Source organism: Lynx canadensis, chromosome X, assembly GCF_007474595.2.
Source record: "Lynx canadensis isolate LIC74 chromosome X, mLynCan4.pri.v2, whole genome shotgun sequence".
Classification (NCBI taxonomy): Eukaryota; Metazoa; Chordata; class Mammalia; order Carnivora; family Felidae; genus Lynx; species Lynx canadensis.
Window position 1 is genome coordinate 121,660,141 of NC_044321.2, and position 24,232 is coordinate 121,684,372.

The 24,232-nt window shown below is 42.5% G+C and overlaps 2 protein-coding genes across 3 annotated transcripts in view; one reads left to right on the forward strand and one right to left on the reverse strand.

Annotated features, from left to right (window-relative positions):
• The window catches only part of F8 (coagulation factor VIII), a 127,620-nt gene extending 125,414 nt beyond the window's left edge, over nt 1-2,206 (reverse strand). For both annotated transcript variants that reach the window (XM_030305332.1, XM_030305330.1), the window contains exon 1: nt 1,872-2,206. In XM_030305332.1, the coding sequence (XP_030161192.1) occupies nt 1,872-2,017 (146 nt within the window). In that variant the 5' untranslated portion in view covers nt 2,018-2,206. The remainder of the gene's footprint in view (nt 1-1,871) is intronic.
• A 2,534-nt stretch (nt 2,207-4,740) lies between these two features.
• On the forward strand, nt 4,741-23,378 carry FUNDC2 (FUN14 domain containing 2). The gene is made up of 5 exons (XM_030305592.2): nt 4,741-4,922; nt 8,689-8,839; nt 14,182-14,257; nt 18,935-19,066; nt 22,197-23,378. The coding sequence occupies exons 1-5, from the start codon at nt 4,787-4,789 to the stop codon at nt 22,272-22,274; spliced, it is 573 nt and encodes a 190-aa protein (XP_030161452.1). The 5' UTR covers nt 4,741-4,786; the 3' UTR covers nt 22,275-23,378.
• The last annotated feature ends 854 nt before the right edge of the window (nt 23,379-24,232 follow it).

Sequence of the window (24,232 nt, forward strand, 5' to 3'; positions counted from 1 at the left end):
ATACAACCTTGATGAGCAGAAAATGGTTTTAACCAACACTGGCCACTCTGAAGATATGAAAGAAAAGGTAGATACACTTGAGCATAAATTTTTAAAAATTTTATTAAAAGTTATAAACAAACAGTAGACAATAGGTCTTGGGGGAAATTGCTCTGTGCGCTAGTATATTAATGCAATATAATAAAGGGTTAATACTTGTGATAATAAAAGAGCTTTTGTAATTAAAAAAAATAAAAGAGCCCAAAGAAAAATGGGCAAAACATAGAATAGCCAAATCTCAAAATATAAATGCAAGAGCCAACAGGCACTTGAAAAGATGTTCAACCTAAGAAATAAAAGGATTAAATTAAATGACAATTAAAGTAATGACACAGTATCATTATACCCCAATTGACAAAAAGTTAAAAAACAAAATAACACTTAATGATGTGAAAGCTGGGAGATGGTCACTTGCATACATTGATAGCAGAAATGTTTGAAGAGTTCTGGCCTTTCTGGAAGTTAAAAACAAATAGAAAATATTCCCTTCATTCCAGTAACATATTCCTCTTGAGAATGAGTCCCAGAGGAATAAAACCACCGTATGTAATGATATAGGAGATAACGACCAAAAAATGGAAATAATATGGAACCTTATATGGTCATTAAAAAGAATGAACTGAAGCTATGCCAATTGACTTAGAATTATACTAGGTGTTAATGAGAGAGTGAAGTGTGTGTAATACCCCATTTTTGTAAAACAATGACCAACAAAACCTTTATTTGCATATATATGTGTATGTGTGTGTGCACGAGTCTATACTATCATCCTAGGGTTATCTGGTTGGGGACAGGCAAGAAGGGGGCTAATGTAGAAGGAGGGTCGGGAGCCAAACAGAAAGGACAAAAAAGACTATAAAGTACGTATGACATCACAGTTAATATTAAATTGCCATTATAGATGTATTGGGGTTAAATCTGTATGATACACCTTTAAAGAAAACAAAAAAAAAATGTAAAATAAACGATTTCAGCACTCAACTCAATAAGCAATAGATCAGCGAAATGAACCAAAGGAAATTAGGAAGAAGGAATGAATTCATGAAAGTAAAAGTAGAAATTGATAGAACCGAAAGATTGTTCCTGACAAGATCAATACAATTGAGACACTTTCCGGAAATACTATTTTTAAGAGAAGGAAAGAGGAAATACACAATATAAGAATGAAAAAGGAAACAGAACTACAAAGAACAGTTGAACAACATCACAAGACTATTATGTGACTTGATACCAATACATTATCAAATCTAGGGATGACAGATTCCTTTCTAGGAAAATGTATACAACAAAATTCGACTGAAGAAGAGGCAGAGAAATCTGAATAAATCAATGATCATAGATAATATCGAAAAAATTATTTAATACTAGTCTCCCCAAATGCACTGCAACCCAAAAAGATGAAAAGCTTCTGAACTCATGGCTAATCCTTAAACCAAAACCGGGCAAAGATATCAAAACCACACTACACCCACACAGAGGTACAGACTAAAGTTGTGGGTAATATTGATGGGATCTCATGGCTCTGCTTCTCTGGATGGAAACTTGGGGGTAGGCTGGGGGAAGTTTTGTTCTCTCTCAGGCTCCTTGCCTCCTTGTTCTCCCTCTACTCTGCGGTCTGGTTTCCAGAGTGGCGGCATATGACAAAGAGAAGCAATGGACAAAACAGAGCTACATATCAACAAATAGTTCAGATCTGTGACAACAATTGGCAATTAGCATTTGTGATATCACATATAACCAGCATCACAGCTATCCTAACCTGATGTCTGCACCTTCCTCCAACCAATCACATTCTCACAGTCCTGACTGGACCCTGTAGAACATGCCATTACCTTGTGTCCACGTGCAGCTCACTGAGCAGTTCACTTTGCATATAGTCCCAGGACAGTTCCACTGCGCCCAGGTAGTATTTTCTTGTGGCACTGAAGCTGAATGGCAAAAGGCACAGAAAGAAGCAGGTGGAGAGTTCTATTTGCATGGCTCGTATTGCTAGAAAATGTTCAACTGAAGAAGCGAAAGAATACTTTTCCTCTAAAATATCTTCAGCTCCCAGGAGAAAAAAGGTAAATTTTCTATGATTTAGAGAAAAGTCCCAAAATTTTTGCTGTGAATTTTAGGGAACTTTACCTGCTGGATATTACAGCAGCATTAGCAGTAAGCAGTAGCAGATAAGATTGCTTCCTTTGTGGCAGTGGGAAGCAGCCACAGGAAGAACCGAATAGGAAAAGGGAGGCTGAGCTAAATCTTAACCCATTCACTTCTGAGAGTGGTAGGGACACAAGAATGCTGCTTTAGCAGAACCTTTAAGGAAAGGAAGAGAGGGACGGAGAGGTCAAGGTGAAGAGGAGCTTTAATGTGCATTCATATTCCTAGCCTAGTCCAGCCTTCTTCCTTAGTAGCAGCAGCAGCAGCAGCAGCAGCAGCAGCAAGAGGTCTGGATGTTGTTGGAGATTCTGGAATCCGCTTGCACAAACAAGAGTAACCAGTATTCTAATAGTCTCCCTGTTTCTGCCCTTACCCCTCGAATAGCCACCACCAAGTGACTTTTTAAAACTATAAAGCAGGGGTGCCTGGGTGGCTCAGTCAGTTAAGCTTCCGACCCTTGATTTCGGCTCAGGTCATGATCTCAGGGTTCATGAGTTCAAGCCCCACGTGGGGCTCTGTGCTGACAATGTGGAGCCTGCTTGGGATTCTCTTTCTCTCACTCTCTCTCTCTCTCTCTCAAAAATAAAGAAATAAACATCAAGAAAAAACACAAAAAAATAAAACTATAAACCAGATCATGTCACTCCTTTGCTCAGAACCCTCCACTGGCCTCTGACTTCACTCAGAGTAAAATCCTACGTCTTTACCATGGTCTAGAGTATCTCCCACGATCTGCACGGCCCTTTCCTCCAGACCTCTTGCGGCCTCATATCACTATGGCTACTGGCCTTCTTGCTCTTCCTTAAAATATGAAGCACTCTCTTGCACCTAGACCTTAGCACTTGCTATTTTCTCTACCTAAAACACCTTTCCCCCAGACCTCTACACATTTCCACTTCCATATCTCCTTCAAGTCTTGGCTCACATCTCGCCTTCTCAATGAGCTTAAACATGGCCCACCACATTTATGTTGTGAGTTGTCTACCCCCACCGGCACTACTGATAAGGCTCCTGGCTTCAGTTCTGTAGATAGCACTCATAACCACCCAGCATTCATGTATTTTTTTTAATCCTGCATTGTAGTTACCTGATGCTTAAGTTGGTTTGCATTGAGGTATGGGATATATCTCCTTACATGAAAAGGTAGCGGTGCTGAGCTTAAGCAGAGGCCCTACTCAGGTTAATGTTTATCTGGGGGGACGGGGGAGGGCCTCAAAGTATAGAAGGTAACAGGAAGAAGCTTCACCAGCGTTGCTACAAGAAATGTTATCACTGAGAGCCCAGTTCTGCACAGGTACGAATGTACCTGGGAGCAACTGGTAGGGTACTGTCCAGCTTGGAAAGAAGTAGGAAGAAGCCCCTTTGGTAACCATTTGCTGAGACCTTCTACTAGGCACCAGGATGCAGACATAATAGCTGGCATGTACTATATGCCAGGAACTGATCTAAGTTACTTTACTTTAATGCGGTCTGCTATTCTTGTCTTCATTTTACAGGTGATGAAACTGAAGCACAGAGAGGTTAGGCAACTTGGCCGAGGTCACAGAGGTTGCAAGTGGTAGCATTCCAACCCATGTAATCCAGTTCCAGAAGTCATGCTCCAAACTCCTATGCTACACTTCCATGCACTGGGTACACAGCTTTGAGAAATATAAACAACTGACAGAAGCAATACGTATGATACATGAGTGCCTCACACAAAAGGAAAGTAAGCAGGGGAAGGGGAAAGAGGGGTGTACCAGGTTGCGAGTTTAAATGGGCACGGTCATGGAAAGTGTCACCGAGATTACATTTCGGCAAAGGGAGTTTGGCTTCCGCACTGAGAGCAATAGGGAGCCGGGCTAGGGTTCTGAATGGAGGAAGGCTGTGATCAGAATTACCTTTTAGACTGATCTTTCCGTCCGCGGTGGAGAGGACAGACTTCAGGGGGATAAAGAGGAGGAGCAGGTCGACCTGTCAACTGCGGGCAAGAAATGATTGTGACTTGGGCTAAGACGGTAGCAGTGGAGTGTGAGAAATGGCCGGATTCACTGTGAAGGGCTATTGATGGGGGCTGCCGCTGAAGTGGATTTGTGGCGCTGAGAGAGGAGTTCAGAATTAACACCGGTCTTCGGTACGCGGAAGCGGCCACTAACTAGGACGGAGTGAGAGCGACAGGAGTAGCTGCGGGGCGGGGAGACGCGCCCTGGCACAAGCTCCAAGGGCTCCACGGGCCCTGCAGGCAGGGAAGCTCTTCTTTCCAAGCGCTTCTCAGTAAAATCGCAACGGTTTTTTTTAAAATGTCTTTCTGCGCTGGAACGGAGTCGGGCACAGAGCAAGCGCCGATAAATACCTGCTCGACATTTCCATGAACTAACACCACGAGCCAGTGTTATTTTTAATAATGTAATGGGTAAAACAGTCCTTACTAGGGAAGGGCCGGGTCGTGGGCGCGTCCCGGGAATCTGCTAGGTGGGCACGTCAGTCCGGGAAGGCTTTCCGCGCACGCGCGGCCCGGCGCTCCTGCCGGGCGGGGCCGCGGAGCCTTGTGACGCAGGCTGGCGCGCGGGCGGGGCGCCACCTCCGGGCGCCCCGCTCAGCCTCTTCCGCTGCCGCCGTGGGAATGGAAACATCTGGCCCACGTGCCGGAAGCCCGCTCGCGGCGGCGACGGCGGCGCGCCACTCCGTGTCCTATCGCGCCAAACCCCTGCGGCTGTCATCGCGAGACGAGCTCGCCGAAATGGCCGCTTCCAGTCAAGGTAAAGGCGGGCGCGCGCACCGCCGACGCCACGCGGAGCCGCCTCTCTGGGTCCCGGAAGGGGGAGGGCCGCGCGCCGGCGGGTCTCGGCAGAGCTCACCCGGGAGTCCGGGCCGCTCGCGGCCGGGGAGGGCGCCCTGGGCTCGCCGCTGGCCCGGCCGCTCCCAGGGTCCGGCCAAGGTCAGGCGCTGGGCTGGGACCTAACCGCCCCGAGGCGTTGTCTCCGGTTGGCCTCGCTCAGCCTTCCGGCGCCGCCCCGAACAGCCTAAGCCGGGAAACATTCTGTCCTTGTTCTCGGAAGCACTCTGGCGCTTTCAGACCGAGGCGGCTTCTTTGTCCCTTTGCACGTTCGTCCCCAACACCTGGCAAGCTTCTTTCTGTGCGCAGGGAGCCTCCTCTTGCGCTTTTAATGTCTTCCAAAGAGTAGTACACATCGGATTGTACTTTGAAATCGTTTCTTATTTAGTCCGCGTGGTCAGGAAGATTCCCTGTAATAAAATATACACGGGAGCATGACTTTTAAGTCATGCTTCTTCCCCGACTAATTATCCTGCTTCAGGTTATATTTAGTTCATTACTGGCTCTCAATATCCTATTGCTAAACAGAGCTATCATCGAAAACCCAATTATGTAAACCCACCCAATTACGTAAATTATGTTGAAAACAAAGGCAGTGAGGATATTCAGAATTCATCACTTCTTAATTATTTGCTGTGTTTCGCTGTTATGTGTGCTCTCGAGGTTATTCACATGTATTGTGTCTATGTGATGGAAACAACAGTATGGTCTGCTGCTGTGCGTCTCTTTCCAGCCCTTAGGGTCGTGATGTCACACCCACTGGGGGTGACTACATAGTGGAAATGGATGTACGCAGCAGATCACTCCCAGCCGGTTGGTAAACATTGACCAGCACCCCACCAAATCTAAGTGACTAAAGGGTTCGAATGCACAATTTAATTATTTTCCTGCGGAGTAGACTGCTCTCATTCACTTAAAAAATACAGGTTCAGGGACCCCTTTTGACTGGAGCCCCCTATAGAGCTGATTGGCTTTGGTAAAGTTACATTAAAACAAAACTCAAAACGTATTCTTGTTTTCACTGATATTCTTTAACCCAGGGAGAGAATTTCTTCATCAACACAGCAGTAATGTCTTACTGTTGTGTTGTGCTGGTGCTTAATGTTACATTAGAAAAATAATTTTTCATGGCGCCTGGTGGCTCAGTCGGTTGAGCCTCCGACCCGGTATCCGACTTCAGCTCAGGTCATGATCTCATCGTTCATGGGTTCCAGCCCTGCATTGGAGTCTGTGCTGACAGCTGGGAGCCTGGAGCCTGCTTCTGATTCTGTGTCTCCCTCTTTCTCTGCCCCTCCCCTGCTCATGCTCCATCTCTCTCTCTCTCTCTCTCTCTCTCTCTCTCAAAAATAAACATTAAAAGAAAGAAAAATAATTTTCATGTAACTACTTGTGAAGCCATTAGAAGACCCAGTTCCTCACGTGTCCATATTTTGGTTCTGTTAAATTGGGGTCTGTGATCCATCTTGAAGTATATTTCGTGTCTGATGTAAGGTAGGGATTGCATTTTTTTTTCAGTACAGATAACTAGTAGTTCTAACACAATTTGTTAAGAAGACTCTTTCTCCATTAAATTACCTTGGTGCCACGTTACTGAAAATCACATGACCGTATGTGTAGATCTACTTGTGGACTCTGTATTCTCTTCCATTGATAATATTTGTGTATCCTTAGGTTAGTGGTACACCGTCAAATATGGTAGCTGTGTAAGTCTTGACATTAGGCAGCTGTAGTATTCTGTAGCTTTATGAGAAGTCTTGAAATTCCTTTAACTTTGTTCTTCCCCCCCCCCCAAAATTGTTTTGACCACTTGTGGCACATTAGATTTTCCTAAACAACTGCAACGATATCTCCCATTCCAGCTGCTCTTTTCTCGGTGTGACTTTGATACTCCTCCCACTCAGTGATGGGATCTATGCATTCCCTCTTGAATCTGCATAAGGATTTGTGACCACTTCTACAGAATGTGGTAGAAGTAACGCTGCATGGCTTCTGGGGCTAGGTCTTAAATGGTTTTCATAGTTTCTGGCTGGCCCTCATGCTCCTTCACTCCATTGGTCTCTCACTACTTGCCTTGGGCCATCCACCCTTGAGCCTAGGCACCATGCTGTAAGGAAGCCCAAATTAACCTACATAGAGAAGTAGCCTGTATATGTCAGTGTGGGAGATGATTCCAGACCTTCTGCCTGTAAGCCTTCCAGCGGAATCCTCACACATCGTGTAACAGGGGTAAACTGTAACACTATATCCTATCTGAATCCTGATCCACAGAGTTTAAGAGCATTATAAATGATTCTTTAGCTCCATGAAGGTTTGGCATAATTTGCCATAGTAGCTGGAACACTACTCAAGGAAGTCTTTTGCACTTCCAAATACATTTTGGAACCAGCCTGTCAATTTCTAGATAAAAACCTACCTTTTGACTGGGATGGTGTTGAGTCCATACATCAATATGGAGAGAATGAACATTTTAATAATATTGCCTTGCAAATCATAGTACATATCTCCATTAATTTCAGTCATTTTCACTGTTTCCCTGCAGTGTTTTGTTCTTTATTATAGTGCAGAGGTCTTGTGCGTATTTCATTAAATTTATCCCTGCATTATCTTCTCACAGAGAAAGGGATTAGACATTTTGTTAACTCTTTCTCCTTTCTTGGGCAAATCACTTAACCTCTGAGCCTCCATTTCTTTTTTTTTTTTAATGTTTATTTATATATTTTCAGAGAGTGCACAAGCAGGGGAGGGGCAGAGAGAGGGAGAGAGAGAATCCCAAGCAGTCTCCGCACTGTCAGCACAGAGCCCGATGCGGGGCTCTAGCTCAGGAACGGTGAGATCATGACCTGAGCCGAAACCAAGAGTCAGATGCTTAACTGACTGAGCCCCCCAGGCACCCCTGAGCTTCCATTTCTTGATTAGAAAGTGGAGTTAATAAATAGTACCTTTTTTTTTGTACCTACTATGTTCTGTGGATTTAATTAGAAATATGTATTTGTTGCTTAGCACATTTCCTGGTAAGCATTGTCTAGTAAGAGTTCAATAAAACATTACCGTTTATCCTTATTATCAATGGAGATTCATATAGTAGTAAGAATTTGTGAATTTGTGGGCTACTGAATAGTACTGAGTGACTCTTCAAAAAGGAGAGGCAAGGGCACCTGGGCAGCTCAGTCAGTTAAGTGTCTGACTTCGGCTCAGGTTATGATCTCACGGCTCATGAGTTCGAGCGCTGCATTAGGCTCTGTGCTCACAGCTCAGAGCCTGGAGCCTGCTTTGGATTCTGTGTCTCCTTCTCTGTCTGCCCCTCCCCCAATCGCACTCTGTCTCTGTCTCAAAAATAAACAAACATTAAAAGGAGGCAAATGAAAAAAATCCATTTCATTTCAGATACTAATTATTACTAGCAGGCTTTTGTAGGTCCTTTGCTTGTTTTTAAATTCGAGAGGAAAAATTAGAGCACTAATTCTAAATTGTCTAGTTATTTTTTTCTCCAAGGCAGCTATTATTTGTTGATTTTATTCTGATTTTTAAAAATGCTATCCACGATTTCAGAGTTAATTTACTATTTAAAATATAATAATATTTGGAGGTTCTTATTACAATACCTGTTTCTTAAAAATCTCAATCTAGTTAAGAATTGTGATTTATTGTAAAAGTAAGTATTTTCTTATTCCGTATCTTAATTCTTGTAGGAAACTTTGAGAGAAATTTTGAGTCACTGGACCTTGCAGAATTTGCTAAAAAGCAGCCATGGTGGCGCAAGCTATTTGGGCAGGAATCTGGGCCCTCAGCTGAAAAATACAGCGTGGCGACCCAGCTGGTAATTGGAGGTGTCACTGGATGGTAAGTGATATGAAAGATGTCCAGTATCTTTTTTTGCATGATTTAGTATTGCACTCGTGGGAACCACCTCCTTAACCAGTGAAAACACATGAACTTTTGTGAAATTGATCACTTAATGTGTAGCATTCATCTAAACATCTTGTTAAAATGCTACTTAATGGTTGTGGTTATACACGTGAGTATTTATTACATTCCAGGCAGTATTTTGAGTATTTATATATTTCATTTCCTTTTCACAACTCTTGAAATTGGTACTGGTATTATCTATCCTCATTTTTTTCCAGTTTTATCAAGAAATAAATATGCATCACTGGGTAAGTTTAAGGTATATAGCATGATGGTTTCACTTACATACATTGTCAAATGGTTACCACAGTAGGTTCAATGAACATTCATCATCTCGTATACATACAGTAAAAAGAGAAGAAAATACTTTCTCCTTGTGATGAGAACTCTCAGGATCTACTCTCATAACCATTTTCTTATACAGCAGTGTTAGCTGCAGACATTACATTGTACGTTATGTCCCTAATACTTATTTATAACTCCAAGTTTGTACCTTTTGACCACCTTCATCTAGTTCCCCCTCCCCCAGCCCCCTGTAACCACAAATCTGATGTCTTTTTCTATGAGTTTTGTGTTTATTTTAGACTGTACACATAAGAGATTGCACATGGGGTGCCTGGGTGGCTCAGTTGGTTGAGCATCCGACTTTGGCGCAGGTCATGATCTCGCGGTTCATGACTTTGAGCCCCACGTTGGGTTCTGTGCTGACAGCTTGGAGCCTAGAGCCTGCTTCGGATTCTGTGTCTCCCTCTCTCTCTGTCCCTCCCCTGCTTGAGCTCTGTCTCTCACTCTTAAAAATAAACATTAAATTTGAAAAAGTTTTTTAAATAAGGGATTGCACATATAAGATCTCACATATAAGTGAGATCTTGCAGTATTTGTCTTTATTTGTCTGACTTACCTCACTCAGCATCATGTCCTCAAGGTGAATCCATGTTGTCACAATTGATAGGATCCCCCCCCCCATGGCTGAATAATAGTCCATTGTGTGTGTGTGTGTGTGAAAATATCTCTCTATAGATAGATAGATCATATCTCATGTTTTTTCACCCATTGATCAACACATAGGTTGTTTCCATGTCTTGGCTATTGTGAACAGTGATGCAGTGAACGTGGGGGTGCAAATATCTTTTTGAGTTCATGTTTTAATTTCCTTTAGATGTATTCCCAGAGGTGGAATTGCTGGATCATATGGCAGTTCTATTTTTAGTTTTTTGAGGCACCTCCATATTGTTTTCCACAATGGCTGTACCAGTTTACAGTCCCAGCAAGAGTACACAAGGGTTCCCTTTTCTCCACACTGAGAAGTGGAGAATGCAAAAATACACAAATATGTAAAGTATGTATATAGATAGCTCATTTCCTTCTCACAACAACTCTGAAATTGGTACTGTAATCATTCTCATTTTATAGGAACTAAGGCTTAGAAGGTCCAGGGTCTCAGAGCCAGAAAGTGGTATACTAGGGAGCTAGCCGCTTGTTTCTTAGCTGTGTCAGATGATAGCGTTCTTAATGTGACACAGCCTATGGATTTATTTGTAGTAAACTCAACAGGTTTAATAGATTTAGTCAGGAAGACATAATGCATCAATCTCATCTCTCCATTCTACATTTAAAACTCCTATTGTACAACATAATCTAAAGAACAGCGCATATGATATTATGAATACATATGGAGTGAGCACCTGTTTAACAGACACTCAGGTTGAAAACATGTGGCTGGCACCCCAAAAACTCTAGAGATGAACGCTGTCCTGAGCTCCTTGCTTTTCTTTTTACTTTTAACAGCAGTTCAATCAGGAAATATTATACTGTCGTTGACCTGCTTTTGAACTTTAAATAGATGCACTTGTGTATTCTTTTGAGTCTTCCCTTTTTTCTCAACTTCTTTCGTATACACGACCACGCGTGTAGTTGTAGTTCCTTTGTTTTCATTGGTGTTTAGAATTCCATCAGATGAGTATACCACAGTGTTCTTATCCAGGTGATGACTGACACTTGGGTTGGTTCAATTTTTGGCTAATTTAAACACTGCTGATATGAACACTCCATATAAATTTCCTGGTCCATACATATGCACTTTTTTGTAGGGTCTAGACCCAGGAGTTGAATTGCTGGGTCGTGAGGTTTAAGTGTCTTCAGCTTTGCTGGGTAATGTCAAACTGTTACTTGATTTGAAAAACCACTTTCCAAAAGTGATTGTAACTGTTTGCCTCTCCACAGCAAGGGTTGATGTTCCTGATGCTGTACATTCTTGTAAGCACTTGGTACTGCCAGACCGAAAGTTTTGGTGGTCTGATCGTGGCATCTCACATGGTTTTCGTTGCATTTCCCTGAGTACTGGTGGAATTGAACAGCTTTTACGTGTGTTCCATGACCCTTCTGGACCTCGTTTTTGATGAAGTCTCATTTTTAATCTTTTGTAATTTTTCTCTTAAGTTGTCATTCTTTTTCTTATTGAGAGTTGTAAGCATTCTTTATGTATTCTGAATACGAATTCTTTATTGGTTGTACATTTTGCAGGTATTTTTGCACATTCTGCATTCTGTGATTGTCTTTTCATTTGCCTTTTGGTGTCTTTTGATGAACGTGTAGTATTTTCAATGTCAATTTTATCGATCTTTACCTTAATAGTTAGTAATTTTTATGTTCTGTTGAAGTAATTTTTTTTGCCTGCCCCACACGCTAGAACTTTATTGTTTTACCTTTCACATTTACATTTGTAAATCCACCCGGAATCGTTTTTGGTGTTTAGTGTTGGTCGACACTTCTTTCTTTTTTTCCACGTACAATACCCACTTGTCCCAACTCACTTTATTGGATATGCTGTCCTCCCCCCAGTGCTCTGCCATGTGTCAGACCTGCGTGTGTGTGTGTGTGTGTGTGTGTGTGTGTGTGTGTGTGTGGAACCGCAACTGCCATCTTGGTTTTTAGGAATTTCTTGGCTGTTCTTTATTATTTTTTTAACAGTTTAATAAATTGGCATATCATAAGGTATGGTTGTTTAAAGTATACAATTTGATAAATTTTGGCATATACACACCTATAAATCATCACCACAATCAAGGTAATGAGCACATCTATCACTAAAAGTTTCTTCATACCTCTTCATAATCCCTTTTATGCCTCTATCAACCACTGATCTGCTTTTTATCACTACAGATTACTTTGCATCTTCTAGAATTATAGATAAATGGAATTATACAGTATGTGTTCTTGTTTGGCTGCTTTCTTGTGCTTAGCATGTTAACTTGGAGGTTCATCTGTGCTGTTTTTTTTTTTAAATCAGTTGTTCATTCCTTTTTATTGCTGAGTAGTAATCCGCTGTGTGGATGAACCATTTTGTTTATCCATTTACCTTTGTTAGATACAGGTTTGTTTCCACTTTGGGGGTAAAACTGCTGTGAACACTTGTGTACAAGTCTCTGTGAATGTATGCTTTCATTTCTTTTGGGTCAATACCTGTGAATAATATGGCTGGGGATTATAGGTGGAATGCTTTAATGTCTTAAGAACTTGCCATATGCTTTTCTAAAGTGCCTGTACTATCTTATACCTCTACCAGCCCTAACACTTTGGCAGTATGTCGTTTTGATCACAGCCATCCTGGTGAGTGGAAAGTGGTATCTCATTGTGGCTTTAATTTGCATTTCACTAACGATTAATGATGTCAGCATCTGTTCATGGGTTTATTTTTGCCATCCATATATCTTTGATGAGGTATCTGTTTTCTTTTCTCCATATTTTTATTGGGATGTTGATTTTCTCATAACAGAGTTATGAGAGTTCTTCGCTCCAGGTACAAGTTTTATATCAGATATGTGGTTTGCAAATAAATTCTTCTACTCTATAGCGGTTTATTATCTTAACAGTAAAGAACAGAAGTTCTGAACCTTGAAATGTAAGTTATTGGCTCTTTCTTTTATACCTGTAGCTTTTGGTGTCATGTGTGAGAATATTTTCCTGACCCAGGATCACCAAGATTTTCTTCCGTGTTCTCTTCTAGATGATATAGGTTTAGATTTTTCTTTATTTGCATGTGATATGTAATTGTGTCCACATGGTTTGATGAATAGACTATACTTCTCTATACTGAATTGCTTTTGCACTCGTGTCAAAAATCAACTAACTATATGTCTGTTTCTGAACTTTTTTTTTTAGATTTTATTTTTACGTAATCTCTACCCCCACTGTGGGGCTTGAACTCATGACCCTAAGATCAAGAGTCACATGCTCTTCCCACTGAGCCAGCCAGGCACCCCTGTTTCTAAACTCTTTGTTAAGTTGATTTGTCTGTCTTTGTGCTAGCATCACACTGTTTTGATCACGATAACTTTATAATAAGTCATGAAATCAGGTAGCATAAATCTTACAACGTTGTTTTTCTAAGTTGATTTGACTGTTCTGGGTACACAGCATTTTCTTTCTTTCTTTTTTTTTTAATATATGAAATTTATTGTCAAATTGGTTTCCATATAACACCCAGTGCAGCATTTTCATATGAAGTTTAGAATAAGCTTGCTGCCAATTTCTACCAAAAGCCTGATATGATTTTGACTGGCATTGCATTGATCCATAAACATGGTTTATGGATTGGTTTGGGTTTCTTTTAATTTCTCCCAGCAATGCTTTGTAGGTCTTGCACATCTTCTTTTTGATGCTATCGTAAATGGTATTTTAAAATATCAATTTTGGATTGTTCGTTGCTTATATATAGAAACACAATGGGAACTCACGAACTGCAAGATCATGACCTGAGCCGAAGTCGGACACTCAACCAACTGAGCCACCCAGGCACCCCTAAAAGTTTTTTTAAATTTTTTTTTAAGTTTATTTATTTTTGATAGAGAGAGAGAGAGAGAGAGAGAGAGAGAGAGAGAGAGGTCATGAATGGGGGAGGGGCAGAGAGCGAGGGAGACACAGAATCTGAAGAAGACTCCAGGTTCCGAGCTGTCAGCACAGAGCCCGACTCGGGGCTCAACCCCATGAACTGTGAGATCATGACCTGAGCTGAAGTCAGTTGCCCAACCGACTGAGCCACTCAGGCACCCTGCAACCTAAAAGCTTTAAGGGATTTGCTCAAAATTAGTAAGTGGTAGAGGTAAAATTTGAATCAGGGTCTTTTTGAGTGCAGAGCCTTTGTTCCTTATGTTGTATAAGAGTGGGAAGGAGCTGGATCATCCCAAGGTAATTACGATCTGAACATTGTTAGAAGTACATGTTTCTGTGTATTTGACAGCTTGTTGACTTGTCTGATATTGGTTTGGTTTTTGTAGGTGCACGGGTTTCATATTCCAGAAGGTTGGAAAGTTGGCTGCAACAGCTGTGGGAGGTGGATTTTTTCTCCTTCAGGTCTGTATGTGACGTGTTCCGGGGTGTTTGGAAGTCCCCCTTGCCCATGGGGAATGTGATGTGAGGAGCCGTACTTGAGTCCTGGCTGTATTACACCAGAACAGCCTTTGCCCTTGTTTTCAGTGTACTGTCTGAAATTCTAGTGAGCATTTGAGTCCACTTTCATCAACTACTAGTCACATTTTATTTCATAATTTATAACAGGGAATATTCCTTATCATAGTTCCCTCATAGGGTTTTCAAGACCAGTTGAAATATGAAACGTGATTTCAAAAATATGAAGTGTGATGTGAGTACCTTGTGATACTATTATTTTGCCCAGGGCACATTGATCCCAGAGCAGCCAAGGAGACGAGGGCTAAATGATATTCAGTCTTGTGTGTTTGGCCCGGAGTTGATTTCAGAACTACTGGGTATTGATTCTCTGAGGCAGCATTTGGCATTGCTTTGCACACCCGACTCCACATTGGAATCACCTGAGGACGTTTAAAGACCGCTGGTGCTTGAGACCTCGTCCCCCCGCCACTGCCCCCCCGATTCCATAGGAGGTAGATGCAGTTGCCCATCTGAGTACTTGTACACTCCTGGAGAAGCACTGCTCTGTAGGAGACAGAACTTGTTGGATTGTGCCACAGTCTCCAAATTCCTAGCCCTTTGCCTCCTTCCATGGTTGACAGCCCTCACTTCAGCAAGGTCGGTGCTGCCTTCGAACTGCAGGTGCAGTCAGTCTCCCAGATGGGTCAGGGGAAGAAGGACCGTGCAGGAGGAGGGGGCTGGCACCTGGCGGGCCAGGGTAGAGGCCGGGGCCCGGCTCAGTTGGGTGTAGTATTTCTCTCTCACAGTTTCCATGGGTCAGAAGTTCGGGGAGGGGAGGGTGTGTGCTTGTGGCCGGAGGTCCCACGTAGTTACACGGGGGAGGTGGCTGCTGCAGGGCCGGGCCTCGCTTCGTCTCTCAAGGAGGTCAGACTCGCTGCAAGTCGTGGGCCCCCTCCTATCTCCCCCTCTCTCCTTCCTCCTGCCCCGTGGGGCAGAAGTGCAGTGACACCTCTCTCCCTGTGCTCCCCCAACCCTGCCCCAGACTCTGTAAATACCTTAATGTTGCTTTCAAATATCTTTTTTCTTTCACCTAAAGCTTTCTTCACTTGAAGTATAATTGACATACAATGTGAGTTTCAGGCGTACAACAGAACGGTTCAGTATTGATATACGTGACAGAATGTCTCAATCTGAGCGCACCCTCTGTTTTTTGGAGGGGCAGTGACTGACAGAAGCAGTTGCTACTAGAAACGCTTCCTTGCTGAGGGAGGTGAGACCTGGAGAGTCCATGCTGTGCACTCACGCTACTGGTCACCAGAGGGATGCGGGTGGCGCTAGGCCTGACATTTCACACAGGGATCCAGGTTCCTTTCCTTCGTACTCGTCATTGTGCTAGCGGCATGTAGTGAGTCTTCCCTCAGTATTTGTAGTGTGGCATCTGTCATATGTCAATCCAGACGTGTGGATCTGATTCGAGTTGTCTGGTCAACTTTCTACTTGATAGTTGGTAATACAGGCTCCTCCCCATATCATTCAGGAGCATCGTGGCTGCTTTCATAATTTTTGCTTGTCCTTCTAAATTTTAGAACAGGCTTGTCAATTATTTTCAAAAATTCTGTTGAAATTTTTACTGGAATTGCATGAGAACGATATAGATAAATTTGGGGAAAATTAAGATCTTTTATGATAATGAGTCATGTGTGAATATGTACTTTCCATTTATTTAGGTCTTTAATGTCTTTGCATAGAATTTAAAATTTTTCATCCATACATCCCGTATACCTCTGCCTTGATTTCCTTCCTAGACACCTTAGGGCTTTAGTTGCACTTGTGGCTTTCCTTGGCCACTCACCCTCAGCCCCCAAACTTTCCAGTTGGACTTAGAATGGCACAACTAATAACGTGGGACATCTTTTCCTGTGCTTATTTGCTGTCCACATCTCCTTTTTGACAAAGTGTCTATTCAGGTCTTTTGCCCATTTTTAAATTGTGTTGTCCATTTCTGTACTTTTTCTTTTGTCCCATTAAAGGGATATTAAAGGGTTGTAAATCCTAAAATCAGGTAGTGCGATTCCTCCAATTCTCTTTTTTCAGAATCATTTTAGCTGTTCTAATCCCTTTGCCTTTCCGTAGACCTTTTATTTTTATATTTTTTTTAATTTTAGCATGTGAGCAGGGGAGGGAGTAGAGGGAGAGAGAGATAGAGAATCCACATCCACGCTGAGTGTAGAGCCTGACACGGGACTTGATCCCACTACCCTGAGATCATGACCTGAGCCGAGATCAAGAGTCATACACTCAACCAACTGAGCCACCCAGGTGCCTTCCATGTACATTTTAGAAGCAGCTTGTTTGTGTATCTGTAAAACTCCTGCTGGGGTTGGGATCGCAATAACTCTGTAGCTCAACTTGGAAAGAATCGGACATCATTTCTTCATCAAGTCTTCAATTCCATGTGGATGGCCTGTCTCACCATTTATTTGTTCATCTTTAAATTCTTCAGCATTTTGTGGTTTTCAGCATGCAGATCCTATTTGATTTTTGTTTCGATTTCTATCTAGTATTTATTTTACAGCTATTATAAATCATGAATTTTATTCCCATTTCCAGCTGTTTCACTTGCTAGCAAAAAGAATACGATTGATTTTGCGTGTTGCTCTTGTATTCTGCAGCCTTGCTTAAACTCCCCTTTTCCCCCAAATGAGGCAGTTTATTAACACAGCATATGTTTTAATGTTTCTTGTTGGCAGCTGCCACCTGTCTCGCATTCTGTCCACATCTCTCTGTCCCTGAGGTGTCAGTTTGCAGCCCCCATCTTGGTCCCTTTCCACCATTTTATGCCCCTCTAGGGCTTGGAGGACCCTGCAGGCCACACTCTTTGAGCCTCTGTTGAAGTGGCTGGGCATGACCCCACTTCTCTGACGTTCCCTGTAGATCTTGGTCATGGAGCTGACGCCAGCGTCAGCCTGGAGGTACAGCTGTCATGCTGTGGAAGCAGCTCGTGTGTAGAACCAGTTCTCATCATAGGGAGCAAGCTCTTTTTTTTAAGTTTATTTATTTATTTTGAGAGGTGGGGGCAGACAGAGGAGAGAGAGGATCACAGGCAGGCCCCACACTGCCGGTGTGGGGCCTGACGCAGGACCCAAACCCACGAACCGTGAGATCATGACGAGCTGGAGTTAGATGCTTAACTGACTGAGCCACCCAGGTGCCCCTGAATTTCTTTTAATGTTTATTTATTTTTGAGAGAGAGAGAGAGACAGACAGACAGAGTGCCAGTAGGGGAGGGGCAGAGAGAGAGGGAGACACAGAATCTGAAGCGGGTTCCAGGCTCTGAGCTGTCAGCACGGAGCCCAATGTGGGGCTTGAACCCACAGACCGGGAGATCATGACCTGAGCCAAAGTTGGACACTTAACTGACTGAGCCACCCAGCACTCCAGTTTATTTTTTGTGTTGGATTCTTTGAGATTATGTAGACAGAGATGTCTACAAATAGCAACAATTTGCCTCCTTTCTGATCTGGAGAAGAATTTCAGTTTTTATGAATACTAATGTTTTGTATATTATATGGACTGCAAATACTTTTTCCAGCCTGGTTTAGGTGGGTGACTGGTCGGTGGTGCCGTGAAATAAAACAGAGACTAGAGGAAGAGCCACAGTGCTCTGTAGGAGACTACAGAGAGGAGAGTTTCAATTTGAGATACTTTGAGAAATCCAAACTTCGGTGGAGAGAAGCGGTATCAGTGGAAGATTCATTGGTGGGGTATAATCAGTCTCTTCATTCCTGGGACAACATTAATCCATAAGAAAACAACATACTTGAATCATTTTTTTTTAACTTTATTTATTTTCAGAGAGAGCACAAGTGGGAGAGGGGCAGAGAGAGAGAATCCCAGGCAGGCTTTGCACTGTCGGTGAGGAGCCCCGTGTGGGGCTCGATCTCATGAACTGTGAGATCATGACCTGAGCTGAAATCAAGAGTAGGACCCTCAACTGACTGAGCCCCCCAGATGCCCCTACTTGAATCATTTTTATCCTATTCACACATTCTCATTGAAATTGGTTTTTTTTGAGTTTTAGTGTTTGTGTCTGCCGTCTTTATAAAGAGAAGTAGGCATATTCTATATGTATATTTGGTTGTATTTTTCTCAGTGCCCAGTATATGAAGTTGCTCGTAAGAAATCTCTGTGCAGCCATGTCCTAGAGGATTTCTTTCTGAGCAACAGCGATGACTACATTGTCAGAAAACTCGTGCTTATGTTGGCTCGAAGGTCAGTAAGGTGTCTTCACCTGAAATCTTGAGTTTGGGTTTCCATTCTGATTTTCATCTTACCATTTTATATTTTTAAACGAACTTAAAAGTTCTTAGTGAGGGATAAGAGTACAAATAAAGTAAAACAGTTGCCAGCGGTCACCAAAGGCCGGTCTGTTGATCCGGCATCAGGCATGGGGTCTTGCACATAGGGTGGACACTGAGATGTGGAGTGAATGTCATTGTCATGCAATGAACGGGATGGCAGATGTCTCCAGAAATGGAAAATCAGATAGGTTTTTGATAATGTGCTTCAGTGATTAACCCTAGTGAACAGAAGTAACAAGCCTATCTTTCTTATTTCTTGCTGTCATTATTGCAACTCTAGCTTGCAAACCATACTGGGTACATCAAGATTGACTGGCAGCGAGTAGAGAAGGACATGAAGAAAGCCAAGGAGCAACTGAAGATCCGTAAGAGCAGCCAGATACCCAGCGAGGTCAAAAGCAAAGCAGAGGAGGTGAGACTGTTTTGTTTGCCTGCAGTGTGAAAAGTGTCGGCCTTAGATGGAGTACCTTCACCTCAGAGGCCTTGTTTCACAGCCGGGTAATGTGTTGGTGGCCTTTATCAGTGCCCGAGAACACAAAGTGATACGTGTACATACGTGGCTGGGTCATGCCTTGAATTTCTTGTAGGAATTGGGGCAGTGCGGCAAATGGGATATCGATGGCTTTAAGTCATACTTTGTCTCCATGCACACCCTTCTCTGAAATGTCTATGTTTTACACGTACAGGGAGTAGCAGGAGTATCCAGCCCAGAGGTGGGCAAACTTTTTTCATAAAGGGCCAGACGATAAATATTTCCAGCCTTGTAGGCCCTGTGGCCTCTGTCACAACTACTGAGCTCCATCACGTTGCATGAAAATACCCACGATGATATGCAGACACGTGGTGTGGCTGTGTCACGAGGAAACTTTATTTCAAACAGGCAGCCGGCTGGTTTTGGGTTACAGGCTGTATTGTGCCAAGCCTGCTCTACCGCATAGAACCAGGTCTGGTTATACCGGCTGGCGCTTGGACAGGAGAAGTCCTTCCTTTTCAAAAGACTGTATTTCGCTTCTTCTTTATTACCTCTAGAAATATGTTAAGGGTGTAAGGAAATAAGTGCACTGCAGTGGGGAGCAAGAAATAAATAGGATCAAGGAGTCAAGAAGGTGCCTTCTACCTTGCACGTCCTGGAGCCATGCTCTTCTGCATTCACAGAGAAAGGGGTTGGAATGAGTGCAGAGGGAGGATTTAGAGGTAAATTGCAACAGGCCTTGGCCTTGAAATACTGCCAAATGATGGTAACAAAATAAAACAGGTTAAACCCAGAAGGACCGAGAGAACAGGAAAAGAATGCCAGAAGACAAGAAACGTCAGCAAATTTTTAGAAGTTGAAAAGCAGATAGATGAATGGTAAATGAGTTAGCAGACTAGAAAGTACTGAACGGACAAGTCCCCTCGCCAGGCGCATAATGGCAGTCTCTCTGTGGTGGTGGGTGGCAGGCCGAAACTGGTCCTTTGCCCAGAATGGAAAGGAGCATCTGTGAGGGCCCAGGAGTGCAGGTGGTCCCTCCCACTCCTATCCCCCCACCTCAAGCTCAGGGTTATGAAACTGACACTGTTTTCATTTTCCCAAAAGTTTATTGTTCAGGTGTTTACAAAAGTAATACATGTTTGTTGAAAACTTCTTCAAAGACGTGGGAAGTGTATATAGTCAAAGGTATTAGCCTAATGTTTGATTAGAACTAACTGTTGACTCACAGAGGGAATTTGTTATAAACTAACCAAAAGGTTTGTAATTGATTCCACAAATTTTTGTATTCCTGTTCATGGTCTGGAACTGTCACAGGCCCCGGGGTTAGTGGCTGGTTCCCCCCTCAGAGCCCATGCTCTTACCTGGGAAGCCAGGGAATGAGGATGAGAAATTCAGTGTTTAGCAGTAAAATCATCAGTGACTTTGGCAACAGCAGTTTTGGTGGGGTGGTGGAGTTGAAGGCCAAATGGTAGCGAGTTGAGGAATGAGTAGGAAGTAAGAAAAAGATAATGAATGAAAACAATTACTTCAGGAATTCGTATGATTTTTTTCACTCCCCCTGATGGTAGATGGCAAAAGACAAGGCCTCAAGTCCAGGGGACAAGTGGAACTGACATAGGGAGACGTAGACATAGTGGGAGGAAGAGTGCTAGAGAGCCCCAGAGGAGAAGACCAGGGTGTGAGTGGCTTAAATGGTTGGGAGATGAACTCACCACTTTGCTTGAGTTCATGAAATGATTAGGCTGGGATATTGGATGTGTTGTCGCAATGAGTGCTTTTCAGTTTTAATTTTTTTTAATGTTTATTTATATTTGAGAGAGAGAGAGAGAGAGACAGAGCACAAGTCGGGTAGGGGCAGAGAGAGAAGGAGACACAGAATCTGAAGCAGGCTCCAGGCTCCGAGCTGTCAGCAGAAAGCTTGACAAGGGGCTCGAACTCATGAACCATGAGATCATGATCTGAGCCAAAGTCAGATGCTTAACCAACTGAGCCACCAAGGCGCCCCATCAGTGAATGCTTTCTAAGGTGATAGTTGTACTTGGGGAAAAGAGGCAGTCTGAATGACTTACCAAAGGTCTCTCAAATGGAAATTGATAGAGCATGGTCATCGGACCCAAAGGGTGCTGAGTGCATGTTCTGAGCTGCAGATGAGCAGACAGCAGGTAGAGGCTTTGTGAACTTAAGATATCCTTATTTTAATCATCTTCTGATGTGTTGAGGTGTGAGAATGCAAATCCGTGGCATCTAATTGAGAAGAGGCCTCAGAGGGGAGTGGGTGGGTAGATGGACAGATGGACTGATGGATGGACAGGATGAGTGGGTAGAGAGATTTGGAGAAGAGACTTCAGAATGAGCAGCCTCTATTGGAAAGTAGGTGTCAGAGAGAATGGAAGAAGTGAATTTGGAAACTGTAGGGGCACCTGAGTGTCTTAGTCAGTTAAGCATGCGACTCTTGATTTTGGCTCAGGTCATGATCTCACAGTTTGTGGGTTCGAGCTCCATGTTGGGCTCTGTGCTGACAGTGTGGAGCCTGCTTGGGATCCTCTCTCTTCCTCTCTGTCTACCCCTCCCCTGCTCTCTTTCTCAAAAAAAATTGTGTATATGTGTGTGTGTGTGTGTGTGTGTGTGTATAGATGGATATGTGTATATGTATATATATATATATGCATACACACACACACACATATATATATATATATAAACTTAAATTGTAAGCTGTCACCAGTTTATTGAATACAGCTTTATTCTTTTCCCATAACTTCCCTGTGAACTCTGTCCTTCCCTGTTCCTGAATGAATTCTCAGGGAGATTTCTTAGCTCTGTAACAGACATTACTGAAGACCGAACCCAAGGAGTTGCCTTTGGCTTCTCCTTCTAATCCCTCATATGGCTAGTCATCCATTCGAAGTCCCATCTTGAAACCATCTCTTGAATTTCATCACTTCACACCCCTGCTACCGCCTTGATCAGAGAGCCCATGTTGTGGGGATTGCATAGGGTAAAAGACACGTGATTCCTAATAATAAGGTCCTTAGCAAAACAACCCATTTGTGCTCTGTTCTGTTTCTAGGTAGTGTCATTTGTGAAGAAGAACATTCTAGTGACTGGTGGATTTTTCGGAGGCTTTCTACTTGGCATGGCATCCTAAAGAGGTCAACTTCACTTCCATTATTCCTGTGTTTTCCAGCCAGCAGCCTCTACACTCCATCATAGACATCAAGTATCTCCTGCTTCTCTTCTTCTGTGCCTTCCTCCTCCCTGCTGCGGCATATCTGAATGGCTTCTATAGGCATCTGTCGGTACAAGTTGATATGGCCCTACCCTGAGCTCGATGGCAACGGAAGAGACCATAGACGTTAGCTCTTCTCCCAGCACACTCCCCACTTGACTAATCTGTAGGTCAGCAAAAATGTTCCTTTCCCTCCTCCCATATAAGATACTTAACAGAGCATGGTATAAGATGGCCCAGCTTGGAGGATGAGTGGATCCTCAGAGGTTGTCGCAGACTTGCTTTGGAAAGAAATAATAAGCATATAGATACCTTATGTGTTGCATGGAAAGGAACTGAATATATTTGCCTTTAAGCATGAAAGACTTGGTATCTTGGTGTCTACTTTCTTTTTTTTAGTTGCTTTTAGATTACAGAAAGAGAGCTATTTATATGCTTGCTGTAATTATTCTGACCAAAATGGCAGTATAAGCACTATAATGGAAAAATCTGAATATGGAATGAACTTGTGCTGAGCTGAAGGTATTGTGTTTGGAGGGAACGTCTTTAGGGAAACCAACCAATAGATACACTGTTGAATGGTCAAACTTAGTGAATCACTTAAAGGTGTTAAGATACTATCCAGGGATGTATTCCACCATAAAGCAACTCATGGCTATTTCCACAGGGTTTTTTCATGGTGAAATAAGTGACTTTAGGTGGGAGATGGAAGAAGCTCTTGGATTTTTATCTCATAGGAACGGTTTTAAGCTTTGAAACGTTAAGTATTATTTACCTCTTGTCAAAACTTTAGGGGTAGCCATAGTTCCTGTGTGAAATTCTACTACTTCTCTACCTAGTTGGTATGAAATATCTCACATTTGAGCCACAGTTTTAAAGAGCTGGCGTTCCAGGCATTCAGAGTGGAGAACAATAGCAGCGACATGTGTGAAGTAAATTATTGCCATCTTCCAACATAACGTGCTGTGTCAGTGACCCCACCTCTTCGAATTATTCTTCAAAATAAAAGTTTACAGACACATACACATGCTTAGAATCTTAGCACATTTTGTTATAATAGCCCATTACCATGTCTGCAGCCTCATCTAGAATATCCACTTCTGGAGGGTAAGGCTTGTGTCTTCACCGTTACGATGGAACTGAGCACTTAGTAGGTGTTCAGTGTTTGTTGAATATATGAACGATGACCTCATATAAATGTATCCAGAAAAGGGACTGATCTAAAGAATTCTTGGAGACTTTTTGAGTTCTGAGAATGCAGAAAACTTAGAATTCCTAAACTTGCAGCTGATTGTTTGCAAAATGTATGTTTTTAAGGCCTTCTTTTAAAACATTTGCCTTTTTACTAATCTTGGGAATGATGTATTGAATTTGTAAATTGTAGCTACCAATGGATGTGTGGAACTTTTTAGAATTCATCCACCTGCATTTTTCCCCTTACTTTAAGGCAACATGAAAGTTTTGCTTATAATTTGTATGAAGCATCCTCAAATCATAATGGTATGAGGCTCTGTGTTGCATATTTTGTATAAGAACTTAAAAACTTGTTATTACTTTTTATTGTGAAAACATATATGAAAACTTTATTAAGAAAACAAATATATCTAAAAGTAGAGAAAGTACAATGAGCCTCATATATCTTATCACCTACCTGCAGTGATCATCAGATTATAGCTTGTTTTATCAAGTGTTTTGAAACAAATACAGATGTATCATTTCATTATATTTAAGTACGTGTCTCTAAAAGGTAACAACTGTTTTTAAAAATCATGAATACAGTACCCTACTGTCATACCAAAAACTTAACAGTAATCCCTTAATATCATCAGTTATCCGGCCAGTTTTCAAAATTTCCCATCTCCAAGGTTTTACATTTT

What these genes read in the sequence shown, in the direction of transcription:
- FUNDC2 (XM_030305592.2), top strand. Translation starts at nt 4,787, where the DNA reads ATGGAAACATCTGGCCCACGTGCCGGAAGCCCGCTCGCGGCGGCGACG. An exon ending in ATTGGAGGTGTCACTGGATG is followed by an intron (nt 8,840 to 14,181) that starts GTAAGTGATATG and finishes TGGTTTTTGTAG; the next exon opens with GTGCACGGGTTTCATATTCC. An exon ending in TCAAAAGCAAAGCAGAGGAG is followed by an intron (nt 19,067 to 22,196) that starts GTGAGACTGTTT and finishes TTCTGTTTCTAG; the next exon opens with GTAGTGTCATTTGTGAAGAA.